At 39.7% G+C, this 18,485-nt stretch overlaps 1 protein-coding gene across 1 annotated transcript; it reads right to left on the reverse strand.

The window, feature by feature from the left end:
• Positions 1–1,054: 1,054 nt before the first annotated feature.
• Positions 1,055–1,363, reverse strand: LOC121786672 (transcription factor PAR1-like). Its single transcript, XM_042185305.1, has one exon. It carries the CDS (start codon positions 1,361–1,363, stop codon positions 1,055–1,057), a length of 309 nt encoding a protein of 102 aa, XP_042041239.1.
• Between the last annotated feature and the right edge of the window lie 17,122 nt (positions 1,364–18,485).

Raw genomic sequence — 18,485 nt, forward strand, 5'->3', positions numbered from 1 at the left:
ATATGTATATTATAATATCTGCATTGAGTAAGATACTATATTAATTATATTTTTTATACAGGTGTTACGTGTGTATAACTAATCAATATAAAAACTATAGTACAGTGAAGTGAATAGTACTTAAATTGAGAAGTTGATTATAGTAATACTAAGACTTCCTTGCAATTTTGTAGTAGAAGTTTATTGTATCACACCTAATAATATGTATAAATAAAATGTCTCACACTTATGAAATTATTAATCATATTATTTATATTCAAAATATTTTAAAATTTGTTCATATATCAATTTAGATACTTATGGTTTTTGAGCTTATAAAATTATAACTTATGTTTATCATGGTTTTTGACCCTAGACCATCTCCAATCATACACCAAATAATCATACACCAAATCTCATTTTTTATGTAAATACTTCATATTCTACTACATAAGTATTTAATATTTGAGGATAGATTAGTCTTTAAAAAATTGTTACTCTCTAGGTGCATAAATTTCAACTATTAAGCATTAATTGCACAAAAGTTTAATAATATTTTAAGATTATGGCTGGCCATAATATGACCATTTAGCATCACTCTATCTAAAAAGTATATTACTCCCTCTATTTTATAGTGGTGAAGTCATTTAGTACATTCTATAATAATGAAGTCATTTCTATTTTTATAGTAAAAGCAACAAGTTTCTTATCACTTACTTTATTTACTTTTATTTTATTCTTTCTTCATATATATCTCTGCCTTTTTTATTACCCACTTTATTATTTAACTCAATTAATGCAATTTTTATTAAATAACATCCCGAAAAGAAACATCTTCACTTCCATTTAACTGAGGCAGTATGATTCTTGAAAACCAAATACACCAAAACTCCTTTTCCTCATCCTATCTTGACATATATCCAAACCGACCACTATAATTCAGTGTGGTTAACCATTATTTATTTATATATTTGGCCTAAAGAAATTCCATATTTCCATATATAAAAGGAGGGATAGACAGAAAGACAAATATGAAAAATAAAAAATAAAATAAAATAAAAAAATAAAAAAAAAATCAAGCACCGAGCTTCCTCTTTGCCTTGTCGGAAGTATGAACGAAGGCAGCAAGAAACCTTAATGCCTCAACTTGGCTTTCCAACGCAAATATATACTCCGCCGTCTCTTGAAAGAGCTCATCCACCGGAAGCCTCTCGCCGCCGGGAACTATTTTCTGCAGCGCCACTATCTTCTTATCCACCTCAATTTTCTCATCTGGATTTTCATTTCTTCTCTTGCTCCTCCTTCTCCTCTTCCTACATCGGCAGGCGGTGGACAAGGAGGAGGAGGAGAGGTCTTGTGCCGCCGTGGTTTGGGAGGGGTTCATGGTGGTGGTGAGGTGAGGGAATGGGAAAGGAGTGGTGTTAAAATGGGAGTGTTGTAGAGAAAATGTCAAATGCCAACGGGTGTGGGGCCTACTTATAATCCTTTGATCACGGATTTTGTTTTCAATTAATAACCTCTCTCCCTTTTTAAGTATCTTACTCTCTCTGTCCATGATTACAAGTCCATATTTAACATGATACACCTCATTCGTCTCAAAAGAATATATATTCTTTTTTTTAGCTAATCCCACGAAAATATGCATTTTCTAATTTTAGAAACTCTTTTCACTCTAATAAGGTGAGGCTCATTTTCCACTTACAATACTTTAATTACTTTGTCTCTCTTCCTCTCTCGTACTTTCCAAATTTTGCATTAAAACATGTGCCGAACCCAAAGTGCATATTCTTTGGGGACGGAGGGAGCAATAGAAAATGAATGAAAATATGTTAGTTAAAGACGGATCCTTATTTTATACTCCATCCGTCCCCAAAGAATATGCATTTTGGGTTAGCACGAGTTTTAATGTAAAATTGGTAAAGTAAAAGAGAGGTAGAGAAAAAAAAAGTAATTAAAGTATTGTCAGCGGAGAATGGGTCTCACCTCATTGGAGAGAGAAGACTTTCCAAAATTAGAAAGTGCATATTCTTGTGGGACGAACTAAGAAGGAAAGAGTTCATATTCTTGTGGGACGGAGGAAGTATATTAGTATTATAATGAAATATGAGTTGGATAAAGTTATTGAATATGGTGTCCACAAATGTAGTAAAAAGTAAATAGTACATTTATTGATGGACGGACGGAAATGGTAAAATAAAACATTTATTGGTGAACGAGAAGAGCAATATTTATTCGGGTGAAATCAAAACAAAAAAGAAATCGGGATAAGAACTTTGTTGGGTGAATATATGAACTACACCATGTGTCCACAATTTATAACTCGACGCGAGTTTTAAGAAATTTTTGACTTTGTGAAGAAAAAATGAGTGGAATGCGAGACGCATTTTTAGTACGAGTCTTATGTAGTAGATTGTGAATATAGAAAGTTAGTGAAATGTGCTAATAATTTTATAAATTGTAAAAAATTAAAAATGATAAAACAGTTCGTGAGTAGAGAGAGAGGGGGTATTAGTAAAATATAAGTGTGACATTATGAAGGGGAAGTTTTAGATTAAGAAAATAAAAGAAATATTAGGAGAGAAGTAATTAGAGAACGGGAAATGAGAGGGGAAGCGGATAGGGGGGCGGTTGGGTCCACGGGGGCTCATAAAGAGGTGAAGAGCACATGCGTTCACATGAATCCCTCGAACCCACCACCATCACGCTGCCACGTCTACTCTTGAGCCCCACAACGCTTCCACTTCATTATTATGTGCCACAACACATCTAACATCATTTCATTATATGAATAATAATTTTGTTTATATATATCATACAAAACATGAAGAAAAATAGAAGACAAAAGAAAGTTTTGTATCCCACATTGGAAAAAGATGAATGAATGCTCTAAACATGTAGTTATAAAAGAAAGTACTTCAACATATTTTGTACCACATCGAAAGTGAAACATAAAACATTCAAGGATGTCTGTATAAAAAAGAAACAGCCAAGAATGATTTTGTCCCACATCGAAAGTGAAACATAAAACATTCAAGGATGTCTCTTAAAAGAGAAACAACCAAGAATGGTTTCATAAATTCACAAGCCCATCAAATATCTATGGGCTATTATGAATTTTTTGTATTCATTTATTTGTAAAAATTGTTTTTAAGTTTAAAAATCAATTTTTATAAATAAAAAGTTTTTTTTTTAAAATTTTCGGTTGAACCGCCGGTTCATGCCAAAAACCGGCGGTTTTGAACCGCCTCGTGAACCGACGGTTTTTTGAACCGGAACCGGAACCGCCGGGACCCTTGGCGGGTTCATGAACCGGAACCGCCGGTTCATGATCCGGAACCGATGGTTCGGAACCGTTGTGCATGCCTAGTAAAGAGGCCTCACATTTCATTAACTCATTCCATTCATACATCATTTAAAACTAATATACTCCCTCCGTCCCCAAAGAGTATGAACTTTGGGTTCGACACGAGTTTTAATAAATAAGGGAAAAAATAAGAGAGATGGAGAGGAAGGGTAGAGTAAATAATGTTAGTGGAGAGTGTTAGAGTTTGTATACTAGAAATCACCTTTTGAGTGATTGAATACCGTAAAAACTCTTATTTTATTTTCGAAGGAATGAAACAGATTATTTTTGTCATAATGTTGTTATGTTTTACATTTAATAGATGTTTATTGCATGTTTAAATGTATAAGTAACTTAACAAAGTCTAAGTCTTTGTTTTAGTAGACCGGTTGTGGGCGTCGTCCACTCTAAGATAACACGGTCAATTCTGAACAAAGAAAAATAAGAATTTCACAACCCAAATAGGCATAAACTACCTATCGTGAGAGGTTGCAAACCCTAGGCTGCACCTACACAAGGATGACAGAAGAAGCCTGGCGCGGTGCGGCGGTTCGACCGAGAACCTATCGAGACACTGAGCCGCCGAGCCTCGAACCCTATGCAGAAGTCCCGGTCTTCTACACCAGGCCAAGGCCGAGAGCGACATGCCCCGTGGCGTGACGCTGGCTGAGCCAGTGGGAGCGGGCGACGTGCGCCTGGCCGAGACGGGAGACGACGGCTGGCCGAGAGCTGTCGACACCCGCCAAGCTAGGGCGTTGGGCGAGAGGGTGCGACGTAGGACCGAGAGCGGCGCGTGACGACGCGAGTCGCTGGCCGAGATGACGCTCCCGGGCGCTGAACGGCGACGTGCGCAGGCGTCCGAGAAGCTGTGTGCGTCGGGATTCGGACGGTGAACTCGTTGGATTTTCGTCGTCGTCGATTCGTGCGAACCTCGATCGATGAGATAACGATGAAATATTATTTTATGATTATTTAATTCATTGAATTAATAGAAATCATTAACATATTAATATTTGATGTAAATAAAATATTTTGGGAAGATTTCCCTAGATTTTAGGAATATTTTGATTATTGACTATATCTATGGAAATAAATATATTTTATTTTATTCTTAAATGATATAGACAAGAATAATTAAATAGTTTCCTAATTATTATATATCTAGAATCCTAATAAGGATAGATATGTAGGAATACATTAAATAATAAAATTATACTCTTCCTAGTCTTGAATGAGGAATTAATTTAAATTTAATTATTTATGTAAGTCCAAGGTATAAATAATTCAATTTATTTTAGATACATCTTATAGAATCTTATAGAAACTTTAGTAATTAATATAACATCCTTAAATAAGATATTAAAAGATGATAAAAGTTTTAATTATCCAACCAATTAAACACCAACAAAATTTAATTAAATCTTTTCTACCTTAAGGCTAAGGACAATTAATGAAAAACCATAACTAAAATCTCTAAGCGATAATTGCTAACTATGTTTTGTATATGGTCTCCATCGATTGGTCCGCAAATTATGAAGCCATTTTCTGAATATTATCGTCACACATGTTGTGGGGACAATAATCCTAAGAAATATTAAGTTCGTGTAGGTGGGCTTCTTAATCATAAAGAGTATGGACTAGAAATTAGCTTCTAATATTATCGTCACCCATGCTATTGGGACAATAATCCTAAGAAATTACAAGTTTCAGAAGTCCAAACAAAATTTATGAGATAGCTTGGTCTTGTTATCAACACATGAGCATTGTTATGGGAGTGTATTGTAGAAATGAGATTTTGTAATGCTAAATCTGATGGTCGTGCTTAGGCAATATTTGGCTGCTATGCCGTGCTGCGGTCTCTGGACTATTCGTCGGTGTTGTGACCTGTAAAAATGCTAAAATTTTAATGCGTATTGACCTCTGCTTGAGGATACAAAATTTTAATTTTACAGTTGTAAGATTTTGAAAAGTTCTATGGTTAATCTATTCAATTTCATTACATAAATTTATGACAAATAGTAAATCTTGTTTTGCAGTGCAACCTAAACCGTCAAAATGTCATTCAATCCTCTTTCTGCAATTCTTAAAGAAAACAAACTCGAGGGCCAAAATTACATAGAATGGAAACAAAATTTGGACATCGTTCTCACAGCCGATGAGTACAACTTTGTGCTCACTAATCCACGACCTCCTGTGCCGGCGGCTAATGCCGCGCAGGCAGTACGAGATGGCATAAGGCGAATGAGATGGCTAAGTGTTATATGTTGGCCTTCATGTCAACAGTGCATAGACATCAGCATGTCGCCATGGCGACTGCCACCGAGATTACTTATAATTTCGGATTTGGATGGGCAGTGCAATATTACTTTTGTAGTGGCTGCTCGTAATATTCCAATATAAGCTCTTATTAAATTGTGGGTTCAATTTAATTAGTAAAAAGCTAATTGGGGGAGATCATATCCAAAACCTTCCATAGATCCATGACTATGCCCAATATTTGACTTAATATAAATAGGAGAATAAAAGACAGAAAATATAATTTTTTTTACTCAAAAATTTTCATCCCCCTCCTAATACCTATAGGGGACGATTTTCTCTCCTACTTCACGTGGGATTTTTGTCTTCTTTATTTAAGTCCTAGTATTCTGGTGAGATCAGCCCACACTGATATCAGTGTACAGTCTGGGAACCAGCCTGAAGATTCGTGGTTTAGTACTCAAGATCTTCACGTGGAGAAGGCACGCGCCATTTTCGATTCTTTGGAGAATCTTCAAGGTAATATGGCAAATCCGTAGAAAAGTATGTTTTAGGTTTCAATTACACTTAAAGCATGATTTAATTCAAGTTATGAACATAATATATGAGATAATTGCGCGAATAGAATTTGTCTAAATAATCTGCTAAATAGATCAGAATTATTATGTCACGACCGCCCTTCTAGGGTATAATAAATGTGGCGATCGCGACTTAAACGGACTTAAATATAACAAGGAAAATAGGCTAGGGTTTCATCAAGGAGGTTTGACCGACATAATAAATGAACAATTAAGTATAAAACAAGAAAGGGGCTCGGGTTTAAAATAATGAGTTCGGCCGGCAATTAATACTCCAAGGAAACGATTAAGAGTTTGACATTATCCAACAGAATCACAAGAAAACAATAACCGGACAAATTTAAGTTCGGCCCAACAACTAATAAGTAAAAGAAATATCGCAGCGGAAAACGACCAAGAGAAGGAGTGACGTCATGTGTGAAGACACAACGACACCCATAATTCAAAGATAAACATTTAATTCTTCAAGTTACTTGCTCAACACCACCAACCTCTCGCCGCCGCTCAACCCGCACGTAAGGAAAACACATGTAGGGCTGAGTACTATAAAGATACTCAGTGGACTTATGCCGAAAACATTTTCATAAAAATTATTATTTATCTATCATGCCATACGTAAGTAACCATCGAAGTTTAGCTTTAGAAAGGCCCGAGGCACTCAAAATCATTTCCCATTGTAAAAAGTCGACTGATCAGTCATTTTCCCATAGACGTTAGCCATATCTGCCAATAAATGACAAGGAATGCGGCCGCAAACCAGGTCACTAGACTGGCCAGCCTGTACGCTAGCACACGATCTACCATAGGTGTACACTAATCCAAGTAGGGTTTGCGGCCCTACGAGGATCCGAATTCGATTTAAATAATAGTGGCAAAAGCCACATCAGATAGGCACGTTAAAACAAATCACGACATGATAAACATAGTGATTTCCATCGATAAAGTGATTAGGACATGGTCCGTAGTTAAAAGAAAGCTCACCTCGACTGCTTAGATTTCAAGTATTTCCTTTCCCTTGATGTCACGCCGAGAGCGCGAGTTATCACCTTTACATTATGTGTATCACAATCAGTCTAAAATACCAACTCAAAATCATGCATGTCCCCAACGTTTCCCTTTTTTCCATCTTTGAATAACACATCACGTCATCACATAGATAAATCATGTATATCACTTATAACAACATAGTTGTTTTTGTAAGGATAGAAATCTGACAGCACTGCGCAACCATTTTATAAACATTATTAAAAACTCACCCGACTTCCGTTGGGGCTAAAATTTTACCACAATGCAATAGACTCATCAAATAACTTCCAGTTAAATATTCATGTCAAAATAACCTTTTTAGGTCGGTCAAATAAAAAACGTAACCTACTGGTCGAGAAAACATTTTCCGGCAGAATTGCGCAGTCAACTTCAAAAATTCACCAAAATTTTATCTTTTGTTAAAATGAAATGAAATTCACACAAAACACAGAAGCCATAATGAAGTTTACTCAGAAAGAAGAAGCGAATAAAAAGGAGTTCATTTGGTCGGTCAAAAACGTGTCGGAATCTACTGTCCGAATCCACAGTTTTCAATGCTTAAAAATTCGAATTAGGGTTTTATCCCCATTCATTCAAACACAACCTTTTCATGGTTTTAACACACAAACATGCTTAAAAGAGTCCTCACACTCATGTTTTCATATAATCATACATCATTCACCAATGATTCATTAAATCTTCATACAATTTCATTCAAAACGCATACACACATACAACTACAAATTCCCACCGATTAAATCCTTAGATTTGAAATCCCTACACTCACTATATGCATGAGGGAGTCAAAAGAATGTTTAGATGGAGAGGAATGAATAATAGAGGTTTGATTGTACCTTTCTTGAACGAAATAATCGGTAGAAACGAATATAACTTTTGATTCTTCAACAAACTCTTGGCAAATCGAAAGGATCTTGAGTAGAGTAGAAGAACAAGTGTGGGAGGAGTGGGGAAGAGAGAATGGGCGTGTGAGAGAGAGTGTAGGCGTGAGGGATTGGGTGGCTAGGGTTTAGGTTTTAGTTTAGTCTCTTTTTATAGAATTGAAAATAAAATATCCCACAATTAATTTGAAGATTTGGGAGAATAAATTAAATAAAGATTTGAGGGGATTTGAGGGAGATGATTGGCGTGAATTTGAGGGAGGGAATAAGGAGGAATTTTTGAAAATCTTGGCTATTTAATTAGCCTTTGATTTAATTTGGTATTTTCACGCAGCAGAATAAAATAATACGGAGCAGAAAAATTAATAAAAATCCTCCCACATTATGTGGAAGTAGGCGTGTGATTTGGCCCTCCCACAAGGAAAAATTTTCAAATCCTTAATAAAATAAAGTAAGGTAAGATTTGCTAGGATATTCCAATTCATTCATGGAAAGAACTAAATAAGGGATCCAAATAAATAATAAATAATTCCTCCCTCCCACAAAATTTGGAAGATTTCGAAATCTCCCTTAGTACAACAATAGGAGTCGATTTTCTCATGAAGAAATAAGGTAATTAGGCTTTGGATTTAATTGGATAATTATCTCAAGCAAATAATTAAATCCAAGAAAATAAAATTCCTCTCCAACAATTAACAGTGGTCGAAATTTCTCAACAAAAGGGCAAGGTAATTATTGATGATCCTATTTAAATCTCACTCCCCAAAAAAATATAATTTACTGCAATATATATTTCATTCCGCATCAATTAATTAAAGCCACATCATAAATCGACGAATTTGACTCGGTCAAATCAGAATTAGGTCACCAAAGCAAATACATAACAATTCGTCATTTAATTGCGGCAATCAAAGTAATTAATGCAAACGTCTTAGGGTTCGAAAATTAGGGTTCGAAAAGTGGGGCGTTACATCCTACCACTCTTAAAAGAAATTTCGTCCCGAAATTTGGTACTCTCGTGGGAAAAGTTCTGGGTATAATTCTATCATCTTGTCCTCAAGCTCCCACGTGGCTTCTTCGTGCCCGTGGTTTCTCCACTGTACTTTCACGTAAGCAACTGGTTTATTTCTCACGTTCTGGACCTTTCGGTCAAAAATCATTTGGGGTCTCTCCTCATAGCTCAAGTCCGGGTTCAACGCGACTTCTTGGTAGTGAATCACGTAGTTTGGGTCAAACACGTATTTCCGCAACTACGACACATGAAAGACGTTGTGCACGTTTCCAAGGCTTGGAGGTAGCGCCAGTCGGTACGCAACAGGACCCACTCCTTCGAGGATTTCATAAGGCCCAATAAATCGCGGTTTTAATTTTCCCTTGACACCAAAATGCGTTATCTCTTTCGACGGGGATACCTTGAGAAAGACCTTGTCGCCCGCTTGAAATTGCAAGTCAGTTCGTCGGACATCCGCGTACGACTTTTGTCTGTCCTAAGCTTCTTTGATCTTTTCACGAACTTGTCGAACAATTTTAATCGTTTCTTTAACTGCATCAGGTCCAAGTACTCTTCTCTCACCAACTTCGTCCCAGTAGAGCGGGGATCTACACTTTCTCCCGTACAAGGCTTCATACGGCGCCATGTTTATCGTTGCCTGGAAACTGTTGTTGTAGGCGAACTCAATTAGTGGTAGTGCGGACTCCCAACTTCCTCCTCGGTCTAACACCACGGCTCTTAACATATCCTCGAAGGTTTGGATCGTTCTTTCGGATTGCCCGTCCGTCTGCGGGTGGAATGCTGTGCTGAAGTTCAGTCGAGTGCCTAGCTCACGTTGTAGGCTGATTCAAAATCTTGAAGTGAATTTCGGGTCACTGTCAGACGTGATTGTCACTGGGACTCCATGCAGTCGCACTATTTCCTTTATGTAGATCCGAGCTAGCTTGCTCGATCCATGCGTTACGGTGATCGGTATGAAATGCGCACACTTGGTGAGTCGGTCTATAATTACCCATATGGCAATATTCCCTCTTTGCGTCTTGGGCAATGCTGTCACAAAATCCATGGCGATGTGCTCCCATTTCCACTCGGGAATTTCTAGTGGTTTCAACTTCCCGTACGGTCGTTGATGTAGAGCCTTCACCTGTTGGCAGGCTAAGCAGCGCTCCACGAAGGCCGCTATATTTCTCTTCATACCATTCCACCAAAAGGACTTCTTTAAGTCTTGGTACATTTTCGCACTTCCTGGGTGGGCGGTGTAAGGAGTCTCATGTGCTTCGCTCATCACTTCGTTTTTGAGCTCCTCGTCATCCGGTATGCATAGTCTTCCTTTGAAGGTAAGAGCGTTGTCACCTTCTTAACTAAATTTTCCAGATTCGCCGGTTCGCACCTCTACACGTATTTCCTCTAGTTTCGCATCCATCCGTTGTGCTTCAACAATTCTCGACCTTAGATCAGGTTCAACAACTAAAGTGGCGATTCGCGCTTCCACCGTTTCAGGTGCTCTCACTACCTCCAAACGCATCTTACTAAACTCGCGGACCAGGCTTTCTTTGTTGGTGAGAAAAGTGGCCAGTTGGGAATGACCCTTCCGGCTCAAGGCATCTGCCACTACATTTACCTTGCTTGGGTGGTATTTGATGCCACAATCGTAGTCCTTCACCAATTCGAGCCACCTTCATTATCGCATGTTTAAATCCTTTTGCTCAAAGAAATATTTCCGGCTTTTGTGGTCCGTAAAGATCACACATCGAACTCCGTAGAGATGATGTCTCAAAATCTTTAGGGCATGCACTACAGCTGCTAGCTCCAAGTCGTGGGTTGGGTAGTTCAACTTGTGCGGTCTCAATTGTCGTGACGCTTACGCGATCACTTTGTTGTTCTGCATCAACACACATCCAAGTCCCACCTTCGAAGCGTCCGTGTAGACCACGTAGCTCATTCCAGGCTCTGGCACAACTAAGATTGGTGCAGTAGTCAGTTTCTCCTTCAAAAGTTGAAAACTTGTCTCACACTCCAGGGTCCAATTGACTTTTACCCCCTTCTTGAGTTGTTGGGTCATTGGTCTCGCTATCTTGGAGAATCCTTCTATAAACCTTCGGTAATATCCTGCCAAACCCAGGAAACTCCGAATCTCGTTTGGTGTCGAAGGTGCCTTCCATTGTTGTACCGCCTCAACCTCGGCGGGATCCACTCGGATTCCTTCTGCCGACACAATGTGACCGAGAAAATTGACTTCGTTCAGCCAAAACTCACACTTGCTGAATTTAGCGTATAGCTTCTCGGTCCTCAACGTCTCCAAGGTGATTCGTAGATGTTCCTCGTGCTCTTTCTCATTCTTCGAGTAGACGAGTACGTCATCTATGAAGATCAAGACAAATTTATCCAAGTATGGGTGGAACACTCGATTCATCAAGTTCATGAATACTGCAGGTGCATTAGTCAACCCAAACGGCATCACAACAAACTCATAGTGGTCATATCTCGTACGAAAGGCCTTTTCCTCTGACTCTTAACTGATGGTATCCAGACCTTAAGTCCATCTTTGAGAACACACCGGCCCCTCGAAGTTGGTCAAACAGGTCATCTATCCTCGGCAGTGAATACTAGTTCTTGAGAGTCAATTTGTTCAACTCTCTATAGTCGATACACATTCTAATCGACCCGTCCTTTTTCTTGATGAAAAGCACCGATGTGCCCCACGGTGAGGCACTAGGCCTAACGAATCCTAGGTCCATGAGCTCTTGAAGTTGTATCTTGAGTTCCTCCCACTCTTTAGACGCCATTCGATACGGTGCCTTAGATACAGGTGCGGCTCCTGGTTCGAGGTCGATCGCAAACTCCCCTTGTCGATCTGGCGGCGGTCCAGGTAACACTTCGGAAAAACCTCTGGAAATCCTCGCACAACAGCGACGTCTTCCACTTTCATTTCCTCCATCTCCTCTCCGTGTTGAGATCGATGCTGACTCGACTGGTACCGTTTTTCGTCGTAAGGAATCCTGGAATCATCCCACTTCCATTTCTCTTAGGAGTGGTGTGATGACGAGGTAGTGATTTCCTTAGCTCTCTCCTTAGGCATCGCTGCCTCAATATCCAGTGCTAGAGCCAGTGCTTCCGCGTAGGGAAGTCTCCCACGGCTCGCCAATGACATCTTTATCTCGTGCTTTAGTCCCTCGCGGAACTTATCAGACAACTTCTCGTCTGTATTGACTTGATCAGGTGCATATCGTGTCATGCTGTTGAGTGCACGGTCATACGTCCTTGGGTCAGATTGTAGAATTCAGACGCCTTCGCCTTCCGGTAGCTCTTCGGCACGTACTTGCTATACACTTCCGCCTTGAAGCCTTCCCAAGTCATTCATTTTGCTTGGTCTCGGGGCATTGTCTTCATCCTGGTGTCCCACCAGAAGTCGGCAGCGTCGGTCAGTTGGTAGTTCATACAACTTAACCGTTCTCCATCATTTGCATCCTAGGATTGCGAAAATTCGCTCCAGTGCGCGTATCCATGATTCGGCCTTGGTCGGTTCTCTCATGAAAATTTCTATTAACTCTCCACGTTTTGTCTTCCAACTCCCACACAATTTTCTAATATTCTTGGTATTATCACACATTTCTTTTCTCGATCGTCTCGTCGTCCCGTGGCTCTTTCTCGTCACCTTTCATATGTTCTCTCTTGTTGAAGATATTTATTTTGTGCAATAAACTCTATGAAGGGGCTTGTACTTCCTCTACAATTTCCTCGCACGATGGTGACCTTAAATACATCTTCTCATATTCTTTACTCGCTTATCGCTCGATCGATCATTCACTCATATATGTATCTCGTCGGTTATGTAGACGCTTCTAGTTAGTGTGTCATTTTTGAGCATGTCTGACTATAGAAACTTATCCCTTGTGCATATCCGAGTCGACTACTGCATTTTCCTACCATCTAGCATCAAGGATTCGAAATTTGACCCAACAGTCTTACTTGGATATGAATAGATTTCAAATTGTTGCAACATTGCTAAGGATGTCTTTAGTCGGGGAGGCTCCAAAATTAATCAAGGAAACAAGAACAACATTGCAATGATTGAGTTCCATTGGACTCAACCCGTCCATTCTAAGAATTAAATGGTTTAGAGGTATCAAATAAAACCCATAGAGATTTGAGAATTTACTTCTGATGAGAGCTCGGAAGAACATGAGATAGGTCATGGAAATAGGATGAAACTGCAAAAATTCTCAAATTCCATAGCCGACTGCTAGATCACAATTTGCAAAAATTCCGGACAACAATGAATGACATCGTTCAAACATGTCAAGGCCTAAAATAATCAGTCGCGGCAGGATTTAGATACATAGACAAATGTCATGAAGTAGTACAAATGATGGTTCAACAACATCATGTTATTGGAAAAAGATGAAATCACATCAATGGGTTCGTGGGTTTGTTAAAGACAACTCAAAGTGAATGGAACTTTTCAGAAATTTAACACGATCAACCCGTTAAGGAAGAAGAGAACATGATAGCCTTAACTTGGTGTTGCAGAAAGCAAAAAAAATCATTGAGTATGAAGCAATATATGTAGTGATACCGAGCTAAAAAGAATTTCACTTCTGCAAGAAAGAACTTGCCACATACATGGTTACAAAATAAAGAGGTGAGCTAGTAGTTCCAAGAAGAATATTCCATCCTTTGAAGAAAACATGTCTGGAGGTGTGGTCATACTGAAGGTCATAACTTGTCACGACCGCCCATGCTAGGGGTGTTACAAACGAGGCGATCGTGACCAAGGGACAAACATTTAAGAATAACATTTAAGGATTTCAGTTCATAAGAAAGACTCAATTAGCTTAAAAGAATTTTAGTTCAAAATATATATAGCAGCGGAATTAAGGTTTCAAAGAGAGTCAAGGATGACGCCTGTGTATGAAGACACAACGCATCCATATTCCCTAAGCCGACTCAACATCCACCGCAACATCCCGCTCAACCTGCACATAGGGAAAACACATGCAGGGCTGAGTACTTGTTGTACTCAATGGGCTCATGCCGAAAACATTTTCATAAAAACAGTTATGTCATCCATACCAGTGATCTCGAGTTTTATGAAGTTAAGAAATATCACGAGAACACAAAAATATTTCAAAGTCTGGCCAGACAATCAATCTCCCCACTTTCTCATCAATCATTCAATCACATTCTCTTTCCATAGTGCGACGAAAGTGTGGCCACACTATTCGCCCACGAGACCGGCCGACTAGCAAGGACGGCTCACGATCCCATCTGTGTACACTAGCCTGATAGGGTTTGCGGCCCTACTCAGACCCGAATTCGTTTCATTCATAGCCCTATAGCCTAATGGAGCGCACTCACAAACTAGGCATCAGACACAATCTCATCATCAAAACAAACATGGCATGACATAACACTTTAAACCACCCTTATTACACCATAATCATACTTTTGAAAGCGTAAAAGAATTTAGTAAAAGAAAGCCCACCTCGTTTGCTTAAACCATTCAATATCCATTTAAGGCAACCCTCGTTCCTCGAGCTCACGTATACTCAATCACCCTTGCCAACGACAAAACAGATCAGCCTTTCGTAAACTTATATTATCATGCATGTCCTATCGTTCCTTTTATCATTCTCTTACCCATATATAAATCATGTATATCACTTATAACATAACAATATAGTCATCTTGTAAAGATAAAAATTTGGCAGAACTGCGCAACCATTTTGTAAAAATCATTAAAAATTTACCCGACTTCCGTTGGGGCTAAAATTTTACCAAAATGCAGTAGACTCATCAAATAACTCCCAGTTTAAATTTCATATCAAAATATCCCCTTTTGGTCGGTCAATTCGGAAACGTAACCTACTGGTCGAGAAAACATTTTCTGGCAGAATTGCACAGTCAACTTCAAAAATTCACCAAAAATTCATCCTTCCTCATATGACGCTAAAATTTGGTCACGACACATTAGACACATTCAAGTTCACCCAGTTAAAATTTCACACCGAATCATATCATTTGGTCAGTCAAAACATTTATGCAACTCTCTGATCGGAACATAAAATTCTAGCAGCACTGCGCAGTTCATTTGAAAAATTCACCGTAAATTCATACAATGTCCAATAAGGCTGAAATTTTCACAAGACTCAGAAGACACTTAAAATTTTCATCTAGTTCAAGAATCACATCAAACGGAGGTCATTTGGTCGGTCAAACAGATTTCGAAACATTCTGGCCGAGAGCACACGTTACTGGCAGAATTGCGCAGTCGACTTCAAACATTTTTCAAAAATTCATTTTTCGACAAAAAGGGCTGAAATTTATACGAGACACAGAAATCACCTTGAAATTTATTCAGTAAAATTTTCGTATCAAAATTCGACCGTTTGGTCAGTCAAATACACGTCGGAATCCAATGTCCGAACACCACAAATTTCATACTCAAAATTTCGAAATTTGAGTTTCTTCCCCAATCATCCAAACAAAATTTTCTCATGCTTATAACACACAATCATGCTTGATAAGACTCTCTTAACATGTTTGCACATAAACTTAGATCATTTACCAAGGATTCAAATCAAACTTCACACAACTTAATCAACAATCGCATAACTATCAAAGTTCTCAAGCAAACTCACTTTCCCACCGATTAACTTTGCGATCTATGATTCCTACACCCTCTATATGCATGTAGGATTCAAGAATAAAGTTTCAATGAAGGAGATGAGAAGAAAATCTTAGTTATACCTTCTTGAATCAAGAAAAACGAACGGTAGAACAAACGTTGACACGATTCGTCCCTCTCCCTTCACCGCTGCCGCCGCTGCCACGAATCCGCAGTCGCGGTCTGCAGCGCCGCCGTCCACCGTCGCCGCCTCCGGCGGCGCTCTCTCTCTCTTCTAACTCTCGGTTTTCCTTCTCTCGTTTTCTCTCTCTCGGATTTCTAAATTGACGTCAAAGAAATGAAATGAAAGGAGGTGCTATTTATAGAAAAAATTTATCATAAAAGACAAAAATTCACGTCTTTTCGTTTCGATGTGACGCGTAATTAATGTGGCGTTGAAAAACGTGCCTGATGTGACGTGATTCTTATCTAATTGGAAAACGTGCCTGATGTGACGCGATTCTTATCCAATTGGAAAACGTGCCTGATGTGACGCGGTTCTTATCCAACTTTTCGTCTCGATTTGTTGTCGAAAGTGTATTTGATACGTGGTTTATTCTTTCGTGTAGGTAACGATTTAGCGGGTCGTTACATTCTACCCACCTTAACAGAAATTTCGTCCCGAAATTTGATCGTCTTACATAAACAACTCGGGGTACTTTTCTTTAATTCCATCTTCTAACTCCCACGTGGCTTCCTTGGAACCATGGTGTTTCCAACACTTTCACGAATGCTATCGACTTGTTTCGCAACTCTTGTATCTTCCGATCTAGGATTGCCTCTGGCCTTTCCTCGTAGCTCATGTCGGGGTTTAGGATCACTTCTTCTTGACGAATCACATGCTTAGGGTCAAACACGTACTTGCGCAACTGCGACACTTGGAACATGTTGTGCACATTCCCAAACTGGGAGGTAACGCCAAACGATACGCTACAGGACCTACTTCATCGATAAACTCGTACGGTCCTACAAAGCGCGATTTCAACTTGCCCTTCATTCCAAACCTCACAACTTCTTTCGTCGGGGATACTTTCAAGAACACTTTGTCACCAACGTCGAATTTGATTTCCGTTCGACGCACGTCAGCATACGACTTCTGCCTATCTTGAGCTTCCTTGATCCTTGCGCGGATTTGATGCACAATTTCGGTCATTTCCTTTATAGCGTTGGGTCTTAACATCTTCCTCTCGCCAACTTCATCCATATATAGTGGGGATTGACACTTCCTGCCGTATAAAGCTTCATACGGAGCCATATCGATCGTCGCTTGGTAGCTATTGTTGTAGGCGAATTCAACCAACGGTAGAACAGTTTCCCAACTTTCCCCTCGATCTAAGACAACTGCTCGTAGTATATCCTCAAGCGTTTGAATCGTCCTCTCTGACTGTCCGTCCGATTGCAGTTGATAAGCAGTGCTGAAGTTTTGTTGTGTGCCCAATTCCCATTGCAAACTCATCCAAAACTTTGATGTGAACTTCGTATCGCGGTCGGACACAAAAGTCTTTGGCACTCCATGCAAACGTACATTCTCACTCACGTAGATCTTAGCTAATTTGTCCGATCCATAGGAAATCGTTAATCGGTAAGAAGTGCGCGCTTTTAGTCAGTCGATCGTTAATCACCCAAATCGCAGTGTTGCCCTTTTGTGACTTTGGCAAACTCATCACGAAGTCCATGGCTATATGCTCCCACTTCCATTCGGGAATTTCGAGTGGTTGCAACATCCCATATGGCCGCTGGTGTAAGGCATTCACTTGTTGGCACGCTAGACATCGTTCCACATGTGACGCTACGTCTCCTTTCATCCCATTCCACCAAAAACGTTGCTTCAAATCTCGATACATCTTCGTACTTCCAGGGTGAGCAGTGTAAGGTGTGTCATATGCTTCACTCAAAATCTCATCTTTCAGTGCCTCGTCTTTCGGCACACATAATCATCCATCGAACGTCAAAGCATTGTTCGCCTCTTCACGAAAATGATCATGTTTCTCGGTTCTCACCTTCACACGTAATTCTTCCAACTTCTCATCACGTCGTTGGGCTTCTATGAGCTTGGTTCTCAAATCTGACTCAATCACTAGCGTCGCTATTCTTTCTCCTACTGTCTCGGGCGCTTTTACTATTTCCAACTGCATCTTATCGAACTCACGGATAAATGCTTCCTCCTGAGTTAGCAACAAAGCCAATTGAGGCTGGTCCTTCTTACTCAAAGCATTTGCCACTACGTTCGCCTTGCCCGGATGATAGTGAATACCACAGTCATAGTCTTTCACGACTTCTAACCCATGTCGTTGTCGCATATTTAGCTCCTTTTGCTCGAAGTACTTGAGACTCTTATGATCCGTATATATCTCGCATCTCACTTCATAGAGATGGTGTCTCCAAATTCTCAGTGCGTACACTACTGCTGCTAGTTCCAAATCATGGGTCGGAAAATTCAGCTCATTCGATCTCAACTGTCGGGAAGCATATGCTATCACTTTCCCATCTTGCATCAACACGCATCCAAGTCCTAGTTTTTTTTTTGTATCAGTAGAGACGACGAAGTCCTTGTTGGCTGCCGACACCGTTAGAACAGGTGTTGTGGTCAACTTTTCTTTCAACAGTTGGAAACTCGCCTCGCATTCCGGCATCCAAACCACTTTGTTTCCTTTGTTCAACAATTGTGTCATTGGTCTCGCGATTTTAGAGAATCCCTCGATGAAGCATCGGTAGTATCCCGCCAATCCCAAGAAACTGCGGATTT

This window comes from Salvia splendens, chromosome 22, assembly GCF_004379255.2.
Source record: "Salvia splendens isolate huo1 chromosome 22, SspV2, whole genome shotgun sequence".
NCBI lineage: Eukaryota > Viridiplantae > Streptophyta > Magnoliopsida > Lamiales > Lamiaceae > Salvia > Salvia splendens.